Genomic DNA, 16,431 nt, shown 5'->3' on the forward strand with positions numbered 1-16,431 from the left:
TCAAACCTCTTATGCAGGATTTTTTATACTGGGTTGTCTGCTTTGAATGTGGTAAATTTTCTTCTTGTACTTTTGCTTTCAGCTGACTTTAATAAAAAGCATTTTTAAGGCAATTAACAAACTTTAAAGTACTCCATCTGTAAAATAAAGTGATCCACAAAGGCAGGGAAGTGGAACATGAAAAATACCAGAATATTCCTGTGCTCAGCTAACAGGAGTTGGTGAGAGCTGGGGAGCAAAAATATTCCCTGATTACCTGGATTAGCCCAGAGGCTTTTCTGGGAGCTTCCTGAGGGTGGGATGCAGTTTGACAGAAGAATATTTAGACTCATTCTGTCAGTCCAGGTGAGTCATCCCTTGAATAAACCCCATCTGTTGAGGAAGGGCAAGGGAATAATCAGGAAAACTGTGACTTGAAGCTGCAGCTGTTCAAGCCCCGGTGTTTGCCCCTGGAGCTGCGAGGGATAATTACCCTGTGAGGGCTAATTACCCTGTGAGGGCTCTGTGCTGCCAAAACCAGGCTGTTCCTGCTCCAAAGCCAAGCCTAGAGCTCAGCTTTGTGCCCTGCTGCAGTTGGCAGCAGTGGGGACCTACCTGAGCTCGAGGGCTCTGGGGCTGCTGTGTCACTGAGCAGGCTCTCCCTCAGCTGAGCCTTCATCCCACCCTCCCCACTTCAGTTGTGTTGAAATCCAGGCAAAAATATCTTTATCAGGTACAGTCAGACAGCATCTGAGCGATTGCTCAGACATGCAGGGCAGCCAGGACTGAGAGTGCTCTGGTGAAATGTGCTCACCTTGTAACTACAAATGAGAAGGGGGATATTGGCCTCTGGGGAGGCTCCAGCAATATGTGGGCTGTAAGATGCTGCTGCTGTTAAATCCCCCACACAATGATTGGAACAATGGGATGAGAAAGGGGAATGGCAGCCCTGAGTGTTTAATCGTGGTTTGAGTATCCAGAGGGAGAGCCTGTGGTTGGGAGAGGCAAAAATGCAATCCCTCCTAAACCCCTAAACCTTTGCCCACGTTCATAAACCAGAAGGCAGCTTAATGACAGGGTGGTCAATGCAGCTAGCTTGAGATTGTGAGGCATGGCTTTGACTCCTGCTTGGATAAAGCTGGAGTGGAGTTGGGGGATTCATCATCATTCCAGGAGGACGCTGGCTCGCGGGAGCATGACAAACCCAAGCTGCTTGTACAGGAGTTGTCACAAAAGGGAATTAGGGCAGTAAGTTTTGCAAATCATGTCTTTGATGGGTCTTTGGCAAGGGTTTAGCTGATGGTAGGGCTCGCTTGCATAGCAGGGCCTTGCTTGAAGGAGCTGCTGGAAGATTTACATTCTTCCAGGAATGTAAATCAACCATAAAATTGAGGCTAACAATATACAAAAGCAGCAGGACCTGTCAGGATGGGCTTCAGGAGGATCCTGGCTGCTGCTGGCTGGAACCCCTGGCTTTTGGCTCCCTGTGTCACACACATCCAGCACCTCATGCATTCTTTATAACCTGTGCTATGCTCTGTACACTGCAAACTCTCCTTTTTTGGTAACTTAATAAAATAATGAGAGTGAGAGAGTTAAGGTTTTAATATGTCATTCTGTGTTTTATTATTCCCTCTAAAATGAGCATGTATACTTTTTGAAAAACTTTGGTTTGCTTTGGCATGTGATTCACAGGAACATAGCTCTTTCTATCATTCTGACTTAAGTCATATATTTTTACACTAAACATCTTATTACCTTAGTTTTATTATTTCAGAATCAAAGGAGAGCTTGCAAATGTCTATGACTGCAGAGCGAAGGAATGTTAATGAATAGTGCCATTGAATTTTCAGGTTTTAGCTTTTCTGATCTTAGAGAATATAACTGTAAGCAAAAATATTATGCAAGCTGAATAAAATTTAAATAAATAAGGACCAGATGTAACTATAGGGGCCTATAAAATGTAATACAAATACTATCCACTTCCTTAAAATAAATCTGTATTTTAGTATGAAAAATTATATTCATATTGATATTGTGGATTAATCTTTTTTATGAAAGTTGGCAAGTGAACAGCACCTCTTGCAGGGGCTTGTTCTTAAATGGGAAACAGACCCTTTGTTTTGACCTTGAGCAGGGCAGTCTCTGGGTCTCGTGCAACGTGAAGCATTTCTGCATTAACACAGTAATACCTTTTTACATTCTGCAGCCTGTTTTACTGCAGCAGTGTTTGCCTTAGGATTTGGGGTGCCTGCTAATGGTTTGTGCACGCCATTTGTGCAGAACCCTGCAGTGCCAGAAGGAGGCATTTGCATGAGATAAACCCCTCTGAGATGTCAAGTGATTTGCTTGGGCTTGACCTTCACCCTCCCTTGCTGCAAAGTTATCTTGGAGATTCCATTTGGGTCTGCAAATGGAAGATCAGAGATCATAACACAACTGCTGTCATTTCCTCTGCCTGCAAGTAACCAGCAGCTGAGTTTATTTTAACTACTGAGAGGTTCCTGCGTGGGGTTAATTCTCCAGTGAAACTCACTGTGCAACCAGTTGATTTCTGCTTTTATCTGGGAACCAGCCTGTAAAAAAATGAAATTTTACAATTTTACTGCTCTGGACAAAGCATTGAAGAAGTTGAAAAGGAAATAACTGACAGTGTTGTGCTTGTCCTCAGAAAGAGATAAATATCAATCCCTGATCCTGCACTCAGCAAAAAACCCCTTGCAGTGTTATTACCCTTAATAATGCTAATTTAGTGTAACATTTGTAGCTCTGTAGGAAATCAGTTGGAAATGTGTAATGCTAGCTTGGGAAAACACAACTTGTCAACTAAATCAGAAAAACATCTTTTCCAGAGCGTGGTTTTATACGTAGTTTACTTTCTATCTTCCTGAGGAAAAGTGCAGAAAGCTCCATTCCCTACACCAAATATGTGGTTATGGCTGGTGGTAGGTTCATTCCCAGGGGTTCTGTGCTGATTATTGCAGTCCTCAGTGGTTCAGGTGCCTTTGATCCTGCCCAGGTCATGGCTGGAGCTCGTGGGCTGAAACAGCTCAACAAAGACAAGCCCAAGGTTCAGCTCAGTTCAAGCAGCAGGACTTGCAGATGTTCAGAGCTGTGCAGGTCTCTCTTTACCACAATCTGGACCTTCTTCCTTGTCAAATCCAGCCAACACCAGGAATGTGGAGATTTCTCTGCTCCACTTCTTTTGAAATCACCCCTTTTGCACGCTGATCCACCTTTATCACAGGATGCAACTTCATCAAAATATCCTTGGCGCTTAATATCTGTGCCTCCTGCATGTCTTGTGTCCTGTTCCTCCCTCGCCCTGTATTCCCAGCATTCCCAGGGACAGCCTGGGGGCTGTTTTTCGGTGGCTCTTCAGGTGAAAGCTGCTTCTTGTCCTGCTGAAGAGCAGCTGCACAGCAGAAAAGAAGCTCTGGACAGACTGGCTGAGGAGCTGCAAACTTGCAGGAAACGTGTGAGCAGCCCAAGCCTAAAGCCAGCAGCTTGTGAGGCTTTCTCACCGTGGTTTGTGCTCCTGCAGGCTTTTGAGGATCACTTGGTCAGTGATTTTCCTGAATGGGATGCTGACTTCACCACCTTCCTCCCAACGGCTCGGTCAGGGCAGTGCTCTGTGGTCCTTGCCTGGGGTCTCTGCCATGCCAGTTCTTGACATTTAAGATACAAAGATTAAGCTGTCAGTCTGGCTGAATTAAGTGCTCAGAGTTAACATGTCTGTTTGTGCCCTTTGCTGAGGGCTGAGTGTGATGTTCTTCCCCTCACGGGTCTCTGCATCATTACAAATCAAGCAGAAAAATATCCACAGCCTGGGGGAGGAGTTGAGGTCCAACTCCCTGGGAGTTCAGGGTTCTTCCCCTCCTCAGATGAAGGGCAGTGCAGTGCAGACCATGCTGTGCACGTGGTACCAGCTTTATTTTCCAGAGGTGGGTGCTAATTTCTGTCAGGCACCTTGCCCTCACTGTTTATTGTTCACTCTGCACCAGCTTTGCCCTTGGAGGTATTGACCAAGAGGCTCTATGAGCTTCTCCTGCTTCTCTGCCTTTACTTCTACAGCCAAATCCTCATTTTTCTCCCTGCTGTGCCTTCCCTTTGCTCCCCAGCTGTGCAGGTACAGTGATATTCTCAGTCACAGCAATACTCTGCTGGTGAGGGCTGTACCTGTCCCACATCTTCAGCCTGAACCCTACTAAACACCTTTTCTTTGTGACAGGTCTGGTGACCATTTCTGCTGCTTAACTGGTTTGAGGCACATCATATCCCAACCAGCTGTGCTTTTGCGATATTTGGGATCCATTCTGGCTTGCAGGGATTTTTGTGGCTGTGCAGGGCTGTGTCAGTGCATCCAGTTCATTTCCTTGGGCTGCAGGCCCTTCAGCACCAACATTTTTGAGCCCAGGATGGTAATCTCAGCAGTAGCAGGGAAATTCCCTTCACATCTGTCCTTTTTTCAGTGTTTTCATGGTTGGACAGTCTCAGTTTACACCTGCCAGCATGGACTTTGTTTAGCATGGAGAAGCACAGTTTGCATGGCCCAGCTCATATTCCGCATCCTTCCGTCCCGGCAAGAACTGCTCAGCTCTGCATTAATTCCCCATTTGTGTAATGCTCCCAGACTGTTCTCTGTCAAAATATACAGAGATTAAAGCCCCAGTTTGTTGAATGGATTTGTAAACTTTATGAAGTATGTGCTTTCAGCAGCTGGGTATCTTTTTTTAAACAAGTGTGTTCTTGATAGGGGAGTGTTTTTATTTCCCCTCCTGCACGAACAGTTTTTGTGACTCTGCCAAGCTCCACCATGGAGAGCCATAATCTGTATGAAACTGATGGTGAAAGGAGGTGGGGAGGGATGGGAAAATCTGTCCAGAGTCACCATGAATTCACAACCTCTAGCTGAACATTGACACCACTTTCTCTTCATCCCTCTTGATTGATTGATTTTGAACTACGTAGGCTTTGGTATCAAGCACACATTTAATTTGAACAGGAGCTGCAGATGTCCAGAAACCAAAAGCTATCCTTTAAATAAATGTATTGTTTTAGTCATAATAGATTCTGGTTTTTTTCTGAGAGACTGAGAGGAGTGTTTCTGCTTCACTCCATGCCTGTTGATAGACTCATTACAGTTTGGGGTTTGGTTAGATGGCTGGAGTATGACATCTAATAAATGCATAAACTCCTTTAAAATACTGATATGATTAAAAATGTTCACTCACATCAGTAGTTTGTATTTTAGCGATTTGTCATGGATGGTCAAAACTAACAGAGTCTTATCCAGATCCCACTAGGTCCAGTGGAAAAAAAAATTACTTCTGGGTTAAGTGCTTTGAGCTGATCCCAGGAGTATCAGAGGAAAGAGATGTTTGCCATGCTTCATAAGCTAAGGAAAACTAAAACTGACATTTATGCCTATGGACTATTTAGAAATCTTTACAGTGCATCATGGACACGTAGCTCTGTTCTGTTTTTAATCGATTTGATAAGCCTGGTTCAGCTACACTACTTTAAAAAAAAACCCCTGCTTAAGAAAAACAGTGTGTTGGCAGATCAACAAGATGTTTCCTTCTGCAGGGTAGGCACAGAGCGAGCAGGAATGTACCTTTTCATGCCATGTGTATTTTTAGTCTTGGGTCTGGCTTCTCACACATGCAGGAACCACAGTGTAGCACTGAAGTGTTGCCTTTTCAAATAGATGATGCAGATTATCCAAACTGATAACACTCCGTGGTTCCTGAGTCTGAGCCTTCGGTATGTGCAGTTTTACATTTAATAAAGCAGTGCTGGGAAAAGCTGCTAACTCCAGGTTGGTGGATGTTTTAAAAGCAACCACAGATGGAAAACAAACTTAGAGAAATGTGATTGAAAGGTCCTTGCTCAGAGGTTAGGAAATATGAGATTAAATCCAGTCTGAAAAGGTTTGATTTGACCATCCTGTGTACATGCCCAATGTGTGCTATTCCATGGTCACACTGCCTGTTTTCTACCAAACTCCTGGTCATCCACAGCCCTGGTGTGTCCCAGGTGAAAGATGTCCCTTAACAAACTGGTCAATATTTTGTGTTCTCTCATTGGCCACTTCTCCCAGGCTGAAGTCTCTTGCATTGCTCTGGAGTAACACTATCATTTGTAAAGCAAAGGTGAAAAATACCTCAACCCCAAACCAACCAACCACAACCCCACAACAACCCAAACCTCAGGGAGAAGATGGACGTGCCTTTGTTGCTCTATTCTGTTAGTATTTGTTGCTTCAGTTATTGCAAAAAAACCCTGCAGTTGCCAGAGGTGTATATATATATCTATATTTTATTTTATTTTTTAATCAAACCACTCTTTTGATTTTCTTAATTACTTGGTACACAGTTCATAGTTTCCCCTTCATTTATGCAGATTGAAATCTCTTTTCCCCCCATCTGGAACTCTTGTATCAGCTGTAAAACATTTGTGGTTGCAATCCCCCAGGTTTTTATCAGGGACTGGTGTCCATGGATCAGAGGGAACCTGTGGCAGTGGTGCTGTGCTCCAGCAAGTCCCCATCATTAAATAAGCTGTAGTGGGAATGAAAGGGAATTGTGATCTGAGTGTCGTGATCTGAGCGTTGCCTGAAGGGCATTGGAGTTTTGTTTTGTTTTTTGTTTCTGTGCTGGGAAAGGATCATGGAGCAGCACGGCCAGGGGGTGAATTGGTGATGAGAGATGTACCTAAGAGTGTTCTCCAAACTTGGAGAACTCCAGGCTTTTCCTACCCAGCATCAATTCCTTGCCCCTGCTCCATCCCACAGCAGGGTTCCCCGTGCTCCAACCTCACCAGCTTTTCTTGGGAGCTCTGTGGGAAAGCTCCTCTTTGGCTTGTTCCTGTTGGTGAGGGGCTCCACAACAGCAGGGGGTGTTTGAGAATGGGTTATCCAGGACCTACGTGTGGAATTAAATAAAAATCACCACATGTTTGCCCAGAGCCAGTGCTGGAGGCTCAGCTCTGAGGCTGAGGAGAGGAGCAGGTTTGGCACACAAAAAGGAGCATCCCATCCTGCAAGATGAAGCACTGTAAAAGGATGCTCACCTATATATTTTTTAAGGAAAAAAGAAAAAAAAAATAAACAAACCAGAACAATGCAAAGGGAAAGCACCAGCAAGAGAACAGTATGTTCTTTGTAATGCTTTTTCTTTGGGGACATCTATTGCTGGCAGTAAGATTAAATCACTGAAACCTTCCCTGAAGCTACATCTGCCACTGCCTACATTTTCCAACCTCAGTAATAAACTAACATTTGCCATTGTTCCTTTCTTCTGGATTTCATTTCTTACAGATTTAACCAGTGCTATTTACCACAAGGCATTCAGCTCTTGCTTAAAGCTGAGGTCTATGCCAAGTCCCTAAAAATATTCATAGCTCCAAAGAATCTGGTTTTAAATAATATCATTAAAAGTAGACTATATTAATACTACAGTTCACACTGAGTTCACGTGCTGCTGATGCCAATGCATAAAAATGATGGAAGAAGCTCTAGTCAAGACTACCCTGAAGTGGGGAACAAAATCCTTTGTACCTTTATACCAGCTTTTGATTACAGGAGTCACTTTCTTATCCCAAAATACTGAAAATTTGAAAAATCTGTGTTACAGTCGTGCTTCTCCTGACTTGGAGTGTTGTGTTTTAGACTGTGGAGCTGGTGGGGAGTGTGGGGTGGGTCATGGTGGCCAGTTTGGGGGTGTTTGGGAAGCAGGGTTCATGTCTCTGCCTTCTTCCCACAGGACGCCATAGTGATCCATGAAGTTTATGAAGAAGGGGCAGCAGCCCGAGATGGCAGACTTTGGGCTGGTGATCAGATTCTAGAGGTAAATGATGTTCTCTGTGCCTGTGTTTGGTTGTGGAGAATTGTTTTCAGTTCAGCAGAGGTCCCTTGGAAGTTGAATAGGATCCGTTCTCGAGGCTTCCCTTCTGTCACTAAGAACGTCCTGAAAAATTCATATTTCCTTATATATTCATATAAACTGAAGGTACAAATTGAGAATACATTAAATTTAATTGAGCAAGGCAGTTCTTGAATTACATAGTTCAGCTGTCATGTCCAATAGCTTGGTATTATTCATCTCTTTAATCTTTCATTCGGAGGCCTGCGCTTCCAGCACCACTCCCTTATCTCTGCTCTGCCTGAAATCCAAATATTGAGCTGGGACAACATGGAGTGAGCAGGAGAAGGTGGCTGTGGCATCCCTGCCAGCATCCCTTCCAGTATCCCTGTTAGCATTACCCCACAGCATCCCTGTGAGCATCTCTCCCTGCATCCCTCCCAGCTCCCCAGGCCACACTCCACTCAGCTGGGGAATGGCTGCTGTGAGTAAATGTGGTGTTTTTCCCCCAGACAAGCAGGGAAAAGGTGGAGGGAAAGGGTTAAGAGAGAAGTGTTGGTCTGCAAATGAAACTTGCGTCAGGCAGGGGTTCAGTGCAGCTGCTTTGCAGCTCTGCTGTCAGCTCAGGACAAATTCCCAGCATGGCCATTAAGGCCTCGGTGTGTAGGGTTAGGAAAATAGCAAGGGGTACTTGGGGAGTTGTCTTTACAGCTCTTGCACTGCAAATATTTTTGTTAGCGTTGAGGCCGAATGTTGTTTTGGTTTTATAAATAGTGGGGTATTAACAGAGCACAATAATTAGGGGGTAAGAATGGAGCAGGTTAATTAATTCTTCTCTGGCCAAACAGGAAAGTGCTAATGTTTGTGAGCCATAGTATTGTTATTATTTCAGCTTTTAAAAGCTGTATTAATCAAAAAGATGACTGAATTGGTTTCAGATTAGTGTGATAAAGCACACACAGATGCCCATGTCAAGGAAAATACACACTTATAAACAAATGTGTGCAGAGTTGGTACAAAAGAATATAGAGAATAAAGATTAGCCTTAATTATCTTAATGTAAAATTAGATATTATTGTAGTGTTGCATATCTAGAAATTCTGAGAAATATTTTCATAGCCTTAAAACTCATGGAAGTAGATTAACATTTGTGGTTATTCTGTTGCAGTTCATGCTGCTTCCTAAAGAGACTTCAAAAATGTCTAAGTATTGATATGTTTTGGTATGAAGAAATAAAAGATGATTTAGTTGACAGAATATTGGCAAACACCTTAAAGGGCACTTGTGGATCAGGCTTGGCAAAATTAGATTAAGTTTCACGTTCCAATAGGGTTTTTTTTTAAAGGAACATTTAAGCAGAACTTCTTGTTCTGAAGAAACCTCCTCAGGTTTTAGTAAGAGAAGTGCAGCTGCTCCAGCAGCGGTCTGGTGTGCCATCTATTGGGAAAAAAGGAAAATCACCATTGAATACACCCTGCCTGGGATTCTCTGAGGCCATTTATTTGCTGGGATTCTCTGAGGCCATTTATTTGCTGGGATTCTCTGTGGCCATTTATTTGCTGGTGTTTCTGATGCCCTGTTTTCATCTTGATCATGTTACGGAGCTGGGGGAGAAGGGGATCTGAGTACTGAGGTACACAGGGAGCTCAAAGGAGGACATCCCACTTTGTGTAGCTGGAGAAAGAAGCATTGCTTGAGGTTCCAAAGGCTTGAGATTAAAAAAAAGGGAAGAGCACCCAAAACTTCCCAGCCCAAATGTTCTGATTGTTGGGATTTACTGCAGGCAGTGGCACAAAGCTCCGAGCTCACACTCCATAGGAAGCCCAGGATCTCCCCCTGGGAATGGGAACCCTCAATTAGAGCACCAGGGGGTGTCAAATTGACAAATGTGTGCTGTCACCCAGGGGCAGGGTGTGATGAAAAGATCATTTGTCCGTGCCATTTGGAGAGCAAACACTGATTGTTCCAGGTGAACGGGATCGATCTGCGCAGCGCCAGCCACGAGGAAGCCATCACTGCGCTCCGGCAGACACCACAGAAGGTGCAGCTGGTGGTTTACAGGAATGAGGCACACTACAAGGATGAGGAAAACTTGGAGATTTTCTCTGTAGACATCCAAAAGAAAACGGGCAGGGGACTGGGGCTCAGCATAGCTGGGAAACGGTAAGAGCGCCTCTGATCTGACAGCGCTTCCAATGGGGAATATTTGGGATTTTGGTGTGTGAACAACTGTGGCAAATAAATGGAATGTGAAATACTCCATAAGGAGCAGAATTTTATATGTAAATATCTTCCAGGCTGGAATGGGGCTGTGGTTCTGGCTCCTGTGTCAGAACAGAGCTGAGAAGTGGAGGCTGTTGCTGCCCAGGGATGCTCCGGGCGCAGAGAGGGAATCCCATGCAGAACTGGGGGCTCACTCTTCTGTGGCATCAGGGTAGCTGTGTCTCGGGGCTTTGGAGGCCCCAACCATGGCTCTTCTGGTTTCTAAATTGGGGGATAAACCTACCCTACCTCTTTGCAGAAGGGTCTGTGAGTTAGATTGATCTCATGATGGGTTCAAAGGGACCGAGGCCAGTGGAGGGTGAGGGGCTGGGTTAGACCCAAGCCCTGAGTAGTTCAGTGCCACACTGCAGAGAGCAGTCTGCAGAGCACAACCTGAGATACAGGACCACTGAGACTGGAAAAGCCCTCCAAGGTCATGGAGTCCAAACTTTACCTATGTCACCCACCCAGAGCTCTGAGTGCCACCTCCTGTCCTGCCCTGGACACCTGCAGGGATGGGGACACCAAACCTCCCTGGGCAGCCCCTGCCAATGTCTGACCACCCTTTGCATGAATTCTTCATGATGTCCAACCCACACCTCCCCTGAGGCTGTTTCCTCTTGTCCTGTCCTGGCTCCACCCTCGTGTCAGGGAGTTGTGGAGAGGAATACAGTGGGAAGTAGCAGCAGCCTAATAAAATGTGACTTTTTCTTGATACATCTCTAAACCACTGCTATTAGATCACTCAAACCAGAGCACTGATAGTTTTAATCTTCCTTTGCTAAAAGAGATTTATGGCATGACACTTGTTCAGTGTTGGAGTTGCCATCCTGCATTGCCAAAAATAATTTACTTTTGCAATTACAAAGCACCGTGTCATTATCCTGACTGCCTATGGTCAGCAGAGTTTCTGCAGCAGTTTTTGGGTGGCAGTGTTTAACCCAGGTGTTGTGAGCAGATTGTGGGGTGGGTAATTAATTTAGATTATGTAAATTACCCTGCAGATGGTAATCACAGTCTCCAGCCTTCATCCCTTTGCTTCTGAGCTGAACTTCCTGTGCTACTCCTGAATCCTTCAGAGTGGGGATCCCCCTCCTTAGAAGGATCCCAATTGCTGAAGTGTGTTAAACAATACCCAGGTATAATTCAGGGTGGGAAGTGGTGTGTCCTTCAGGTGAAGGATTAAAAAAAAATGCCATATCTTGGCATTTCAACTGGCACCAGCTCACACCAGAAATTACAGAATCATTTAGGGTGAAAAAGCCCACCAAGACCATTGAGTCCAACCTTTAACCCAACCCTGCCAGGTCCACCACATCCCATCAGGAGATAGTTTAACTCCATTACAGGCCAAACCTCAGACTTCTATTCCTATAAATGGTGTTTTCCATAAATCTTTATGTATTCTACAGTCAGAACTAGCAGTTCAAAGGGAAAGACAGCATTAAATATTAGCAAAACATGCTGTGGTTTTAAAACTCATTGATTTTTTACACAGCTGAATGAGGTGTAAAACTGGTTCTTCCTCTGCTCACAGGTTTCTTTTAATGTCTCTTAAATGCAAGTAATCTAAATTGGTCTCCCAAAGAATATTGGATTGTGTAATTAGCCATATGCTTCTTGCATTGTTAGAAATGGAAGTGGAGTGTTTATCTCTGACATTGTTAAAGGAGGAGCTGCAGACCTAGATGGAAGATTAATTCAAGGAGATCAGATTTTGTCTGTAAATGGGGAGGATATGAGAAATGCCTCACAGGAGACTGTTGCCACTATACTTAAGGTGAGTACAGAATACATTCTGAGATACTGAATTGCAGTTACTGACACTGTGCAAGGTAATTATCCTGAAGTGCTATTTACCATACACAGGACAGCTCCAGCTGATTACCCAGACAAGAATTCCATTGGAAATAACTGGGAGGTTCATTTAAAGTCACTTCTCTCTATTTCTAGGAGTTGGATGATACGAAGCAGGAACACAAAGGCACATTTAGTGTTTAGGTATTTATTTGAAAATGCAACTGTGCATCTCATATGTTAGAAAAAGACTTGGAAACAGAGGCAACACACACCAGAATTGAAATAAATCTTTGGCTTTGCTGTACTGACCTGCAGGGATAAAATGACAGCTTAAATCTGTTCCTGCACAGCTTTCCATCCTCCAGGAGTGATTTTACTCTGAAATTCTGGGACAAGTTGCCTTTTTCCATTCCTTTTTCCACGGGCTGGGGGAGTGGGCAGGGGTGGGATGGCCACGAGTGCCATCAGTGGATGCTGAAGACCCATTTCTATTCCAAGCTGTATCTGCTCCCAGGGCTTTCCCCCTGCCATCCCCACCACTGTTTCTGCACATGATTTCTTTCATTCTTCAGGGGAAAGGCTAATTGTTTCCTTGCTTTTTCCATTCAGGGTTGGTGCCTTGCCAAAAGTTTACCTATTTAAGAATTGGGAACCGGTGGTGCGAGGGTATTTTGTTAAGTTGGATCCATATGGGACAAATTCACCCTTTTCTGCAGCATTTTGCCTCTGAAGGGTTTTTCAAATGTCTGCTAAAGAGTTTGGGGCTTTTTGTTTCTTCTTCCTGAGTAAATTTGCCATCAGTTTGCAAGGGGGACATTCATACTAAATTCAGCAATCAGGAGGAACCTTCAGGACTAGCCTAAATCCACTTTTTGTATTGTCTAAATACAAGTGTTCATGTTCTGAACATTCCTTGTGGCTTTCTTCACGGACTTGTGGTGCTGAATATAAACATAATTCTCTCCAGGAGAGCGTGAAATATTATATGTCTACTTAAATTGTACATTGTGGGTTGTTTTTGTTTTGTTTTTTTTTTTCTTCTCCAAGTGTGCCCAAGGCCTGGTGCATCTTGAGCTTGGGAGATTGCGAGCTGGGTCATGGCTGTCATCACGGAAAACATCCCAAAACAGTCAGGTTAGTGACAAATTCCTCTGTTTAAGCTGGAGCTGTGCAGGGCAGAGCATGGGGATGGTGCACAGATGTGCACATGGATCTCATCCTTCCACAGACACTGCTGAGGGTGGGGAACAAAATATTTTATCCCCATAATTTTCCGTGCTGAACCGCAGCTGAAATGCTGATTGAGCAGAAGAGCTCGTTAATGTATTTATTGCTGAAGGAGTGTCTTCCCAAGACACACCAGAAATCTGTAATATTTTTATCAAGTGATGATGCCCAGAAATGTTTGGTTTGAAGACTTGCAAAAACTGCTTGAATGTATTTTCTGCAGCTGTTTTGTCTATCAAAAGGAGCTAATGAAACCAAACTGTATCTCTGCCTATCTTCCAGCAGAGCCACAGGAGAGCTGCTTTCCCCTCCAAGAAAACACAGAGCAATTTCCTGCTTCACTTGCTTTTTACCTGAAGCGAGGACAACAATTCATTTTTCAATCAGAGCAGGGCCTTTCCCCTCTCCCTGTGCCCCCCAGTCTGCTCAGACACCAATTCCTGGTGTTAAACCTGGAGGATTGCAGGGGAGAGAAACAGGGCACAGTGACTTAGAAAACTTCTTCTTAATGGGTTTTCCTTCTGAAAATCGACTTCTTTGCCACTCTATTTAAGGTGCCAATGTCTCTGAAAGAGGGGATCACAGCAGGCTGAGGCTGTGGGGGGCTTTGGCCCCTTTCTGCCGTGGGGAAGCTGCACATGAGGGGATCCAGCACTGCTAAAAGAAGGGTTTGTTTTTTGGAAGCAGAGAGGAGGAGCCATAGGAGGCTGAGGGGAGATGTGAGTTAAAGCAGGAATGTTTTTAAGGAGGTCTGTAAGGGGTCTGTCCATGAACAGCCCCAAAAAAGGTGCCAAAATTATCACAGCATGGTGTGATTTCTTCACTTCCTGAAGGGCAGCAGTGGCCCTGGCTGGCTGGAGGTGGTGAGGTACCAGGAGGGGCTAAAGCCAGGTGGGAACAGCTGGGCTAAGCCCAGCTCTAAAAATGCTGGCTTTGGAGAAACATCTGCAGTGCATGGAGCAGGCAAGGAGAGGTGAAGTAACAGAGGGAAATTGCACTGATTGCATTAAGTCAGCAGTCAGGTATTAGATTTTGTTTTGGCCATTGTATCAACATGAAGCCTTAGCAAGAACAAGGTAATCAAAAAGTGACAGCTAAAAATTACCCACCTGGTTTTACATGTAAAGCTCAAGCTGAAAGGGAAACAAAATGCCATAATATCTAACGTGGGTCTAGGTAAAAATTCAGATCCAATGACATCATCTCCCTTTTTTTGTAGCATAAGAGGCTTTTGCAGGAACCTGGTAAATCCTTTCTTTTAATACAAGAAATCCTAATCTCCTTGATGCAGAGTCGTTTGAGAGCCTTCATCTCCCTGCTCCAAAGCGACTTGGTGATTCTGAAAGCTGAATAAATGTTTCTCACCAAAACCCTTCCAAGAGTTATAAAAATCTTGGCAGATGATGCAGCAAACCAGCTTGAGTGATTTGCACAACTGCAAGCACTGCTTTAGAAGGTGCTGGCCAAGAGCATCCAGACCTTTTGTCCTCACTTGGCTTTTTTCTGGGTCCACTGCATCCCTTGAGCAGTGGAAATTGAAACAGGGCTTTCTTTCACATGCATTGCAAATGTTGTTAACTGGGCCATGAATTGGCACCCAGGGGTGGAAACTGTGCTGTGCCTGGTGTTTGTCACTGACAGCTGCACACTGGCCAGTGGGATAAATGTGTCAGGGCTTTTGAGTCACCAACTGATGAATTTTTGGGGAGAAATCTCTGCTGTGCATGGACAAGGATGGAGCAGATCTTTGTTTTGGACAAGGCAGCCCAGATGGAAAGGTTTGGCCCTGTTCAGATGCACTTCCTAAATCAATGGTTGGGTTTCCTCAAGAGGCAGAGCCTGAAGATGATGCGTCAGGTTTTGGGTTTTCTATTTCCAGACTCTGAGCTGCTTTAGTGTGTGGGGCTGGGCTTCACATGAGGGGATGGGGAGCTCTGCACAGAGCAGGGACACAAAACAATTCCTGCTCCAGCTGGGCACCAAGGACAAATGATCCCAATCCCAGCCCAGGAGCACAAAGCCCGTGGGCTGCAGAGAGAAAAACAAGCAGGGTGGGACTGCAGGGGCTGCAGTGGGGTTGGCCACTGAACTGCAATGTGCACATGGAGCAGAGCTGAGCCCAGGGAGAGACCCCGGCAGCGCTCGTGCATTTTGGGGCCATTTGGGTTCATCCTGGGGGCAGCCCTGGCTGGGCTCTGGTGCTGCCCGAGGTGGATCCATGGAGGAGATCCTTTGAATCAGTCCCTGCTTTATTCTGGAACTCTGCCCAGCCTCTGCTCCAGAGCAGCCTGCACAAGGGATCAAAGATAAAAGCCAGAAAAAGGGAGAGGGAAAAGGCAGCAGAGAGAGTTTCTCCCTTTGGAGGCTCTCCTGTGTCAGCTCCCATGTTCTTCTGGAAATGAGAGGAGGTTCCTGGGCAGGTAGAAGGAGCAGGGGCAATTGCAGTGTATTCAGCTAAAACAACAAAGATTCCTGCCAGGTGACAGGATGGGTGTCCCTGTTATCCCCCCTCATGTGAGAGAGCAGCTGTTTGTCCTCCTGGGTGCTCGTAGGGGCACCACAGGGAAGGTGCCCATCATTTCCCCTTCTCCTGAGGTGTGGAGATATCCTGGGAGCAGCTGAGAGGGAGGAACACCTAAAGTTGGCCTGAGCAACACATAAGTGTGGAGTAAGGATCTGTAGTTCTGTGAGCTGCACCACAGGATCACTGAGGATGGAAAACCCCTCTGAGACCATCAAATCCAACCATTCCCCAGCACTGCCAAGCCCAGCACTAACCCCTGTCCTGAGTGCCACGTCCACACATCTGTTAAATCCCCCCAGGGGTGGTGACTTCACCTCCATGGGGAGATTTTGGTTGGTTTCCCCTCCCAGAGGGGTTTGCACTTGCGTGGCCAATGTGGCATTTCCAGTGTGGCTGGCACAGAGCACAGCTGCACCCATCTGTCACAAGGTCTGGTTTAAAGTTCACTTTTGGGTTTTACTCACATTTTTTTCCTTTATTTTTACCCTCAGGCAAGCCAGCAGAGTGTCCACAGCCACTTCCACCCCGCGCTCGCTCCCGTGCTCTCCACCTTGCAGAACTTTGTCAGCACGAAAAGATCCTCAGCAGACACGTCCCAGAGAAGCTCAGGTACAAACTGGGCAGCTGCCAGAACAGCTGAGTGTGATTTGCTTTGTACCCTGCTGCTTTGAAAGCCAAACTGAGCACTCAAATCTGGCTTTCCTGCCCAGCCTCCCCGAAGACGCCCCACGGATGTTTTTAAGAACCAAACACTTCCCAGAAGATGACTTTATT

General features: G+C 45.3%; 1 protein-coding gene across 5 annotated transcripts in view; it reads left to right on the forward strand.

Moving 5' to 3' along the window:
• The window catches only part of PATJ (PATJ crumbs cell polarity complex component), a 137,725-nt gene that overhangs the window by 108,887 nt on the left and 12,407 nt on the right, over positions 1–16,431 (forward strand). For all 5 annotated transcript variants that reach the window (XM_064429066.1, XM_064429070.1, XM_064429068.1 and 2 more), the window contains 5 exons: positions 7,746–7,829; positions 9,814–10,007; positions 11,739–11,886; positions 12,954–13,040; positions 16,149–16,266. In XM_064429066.1, the coding sequence (XP_064285136.1) occupies positions 7,746–7,829; positions 9,814–10,007; positions 11,739–11,886; positions 12,954–13,040; positions 16,149–16,266 (631 nt within the window). The remainder of the gene's footprint in view (positions 1–7,745; positions 7,830–9,813; positions 10,008–11,738; positions 11,887–12,953; positions 13,041–16,148; positions 16,267–16,431) is intronic.

This window comes from Passer domesticus, chromosome 7 (genome assembly GCF_036417665.1).
Source record: "Passer domesticus isolate bPasDom1 chromosome 7, bPasDom1.hap1, whole genome shotgun sequence".
NCBI classification, from domain to species: Eukaryota; Metazoa; Chordata; class Aves; order Passeriformes; family Passeridae; genus Passer; species Passer domesticus.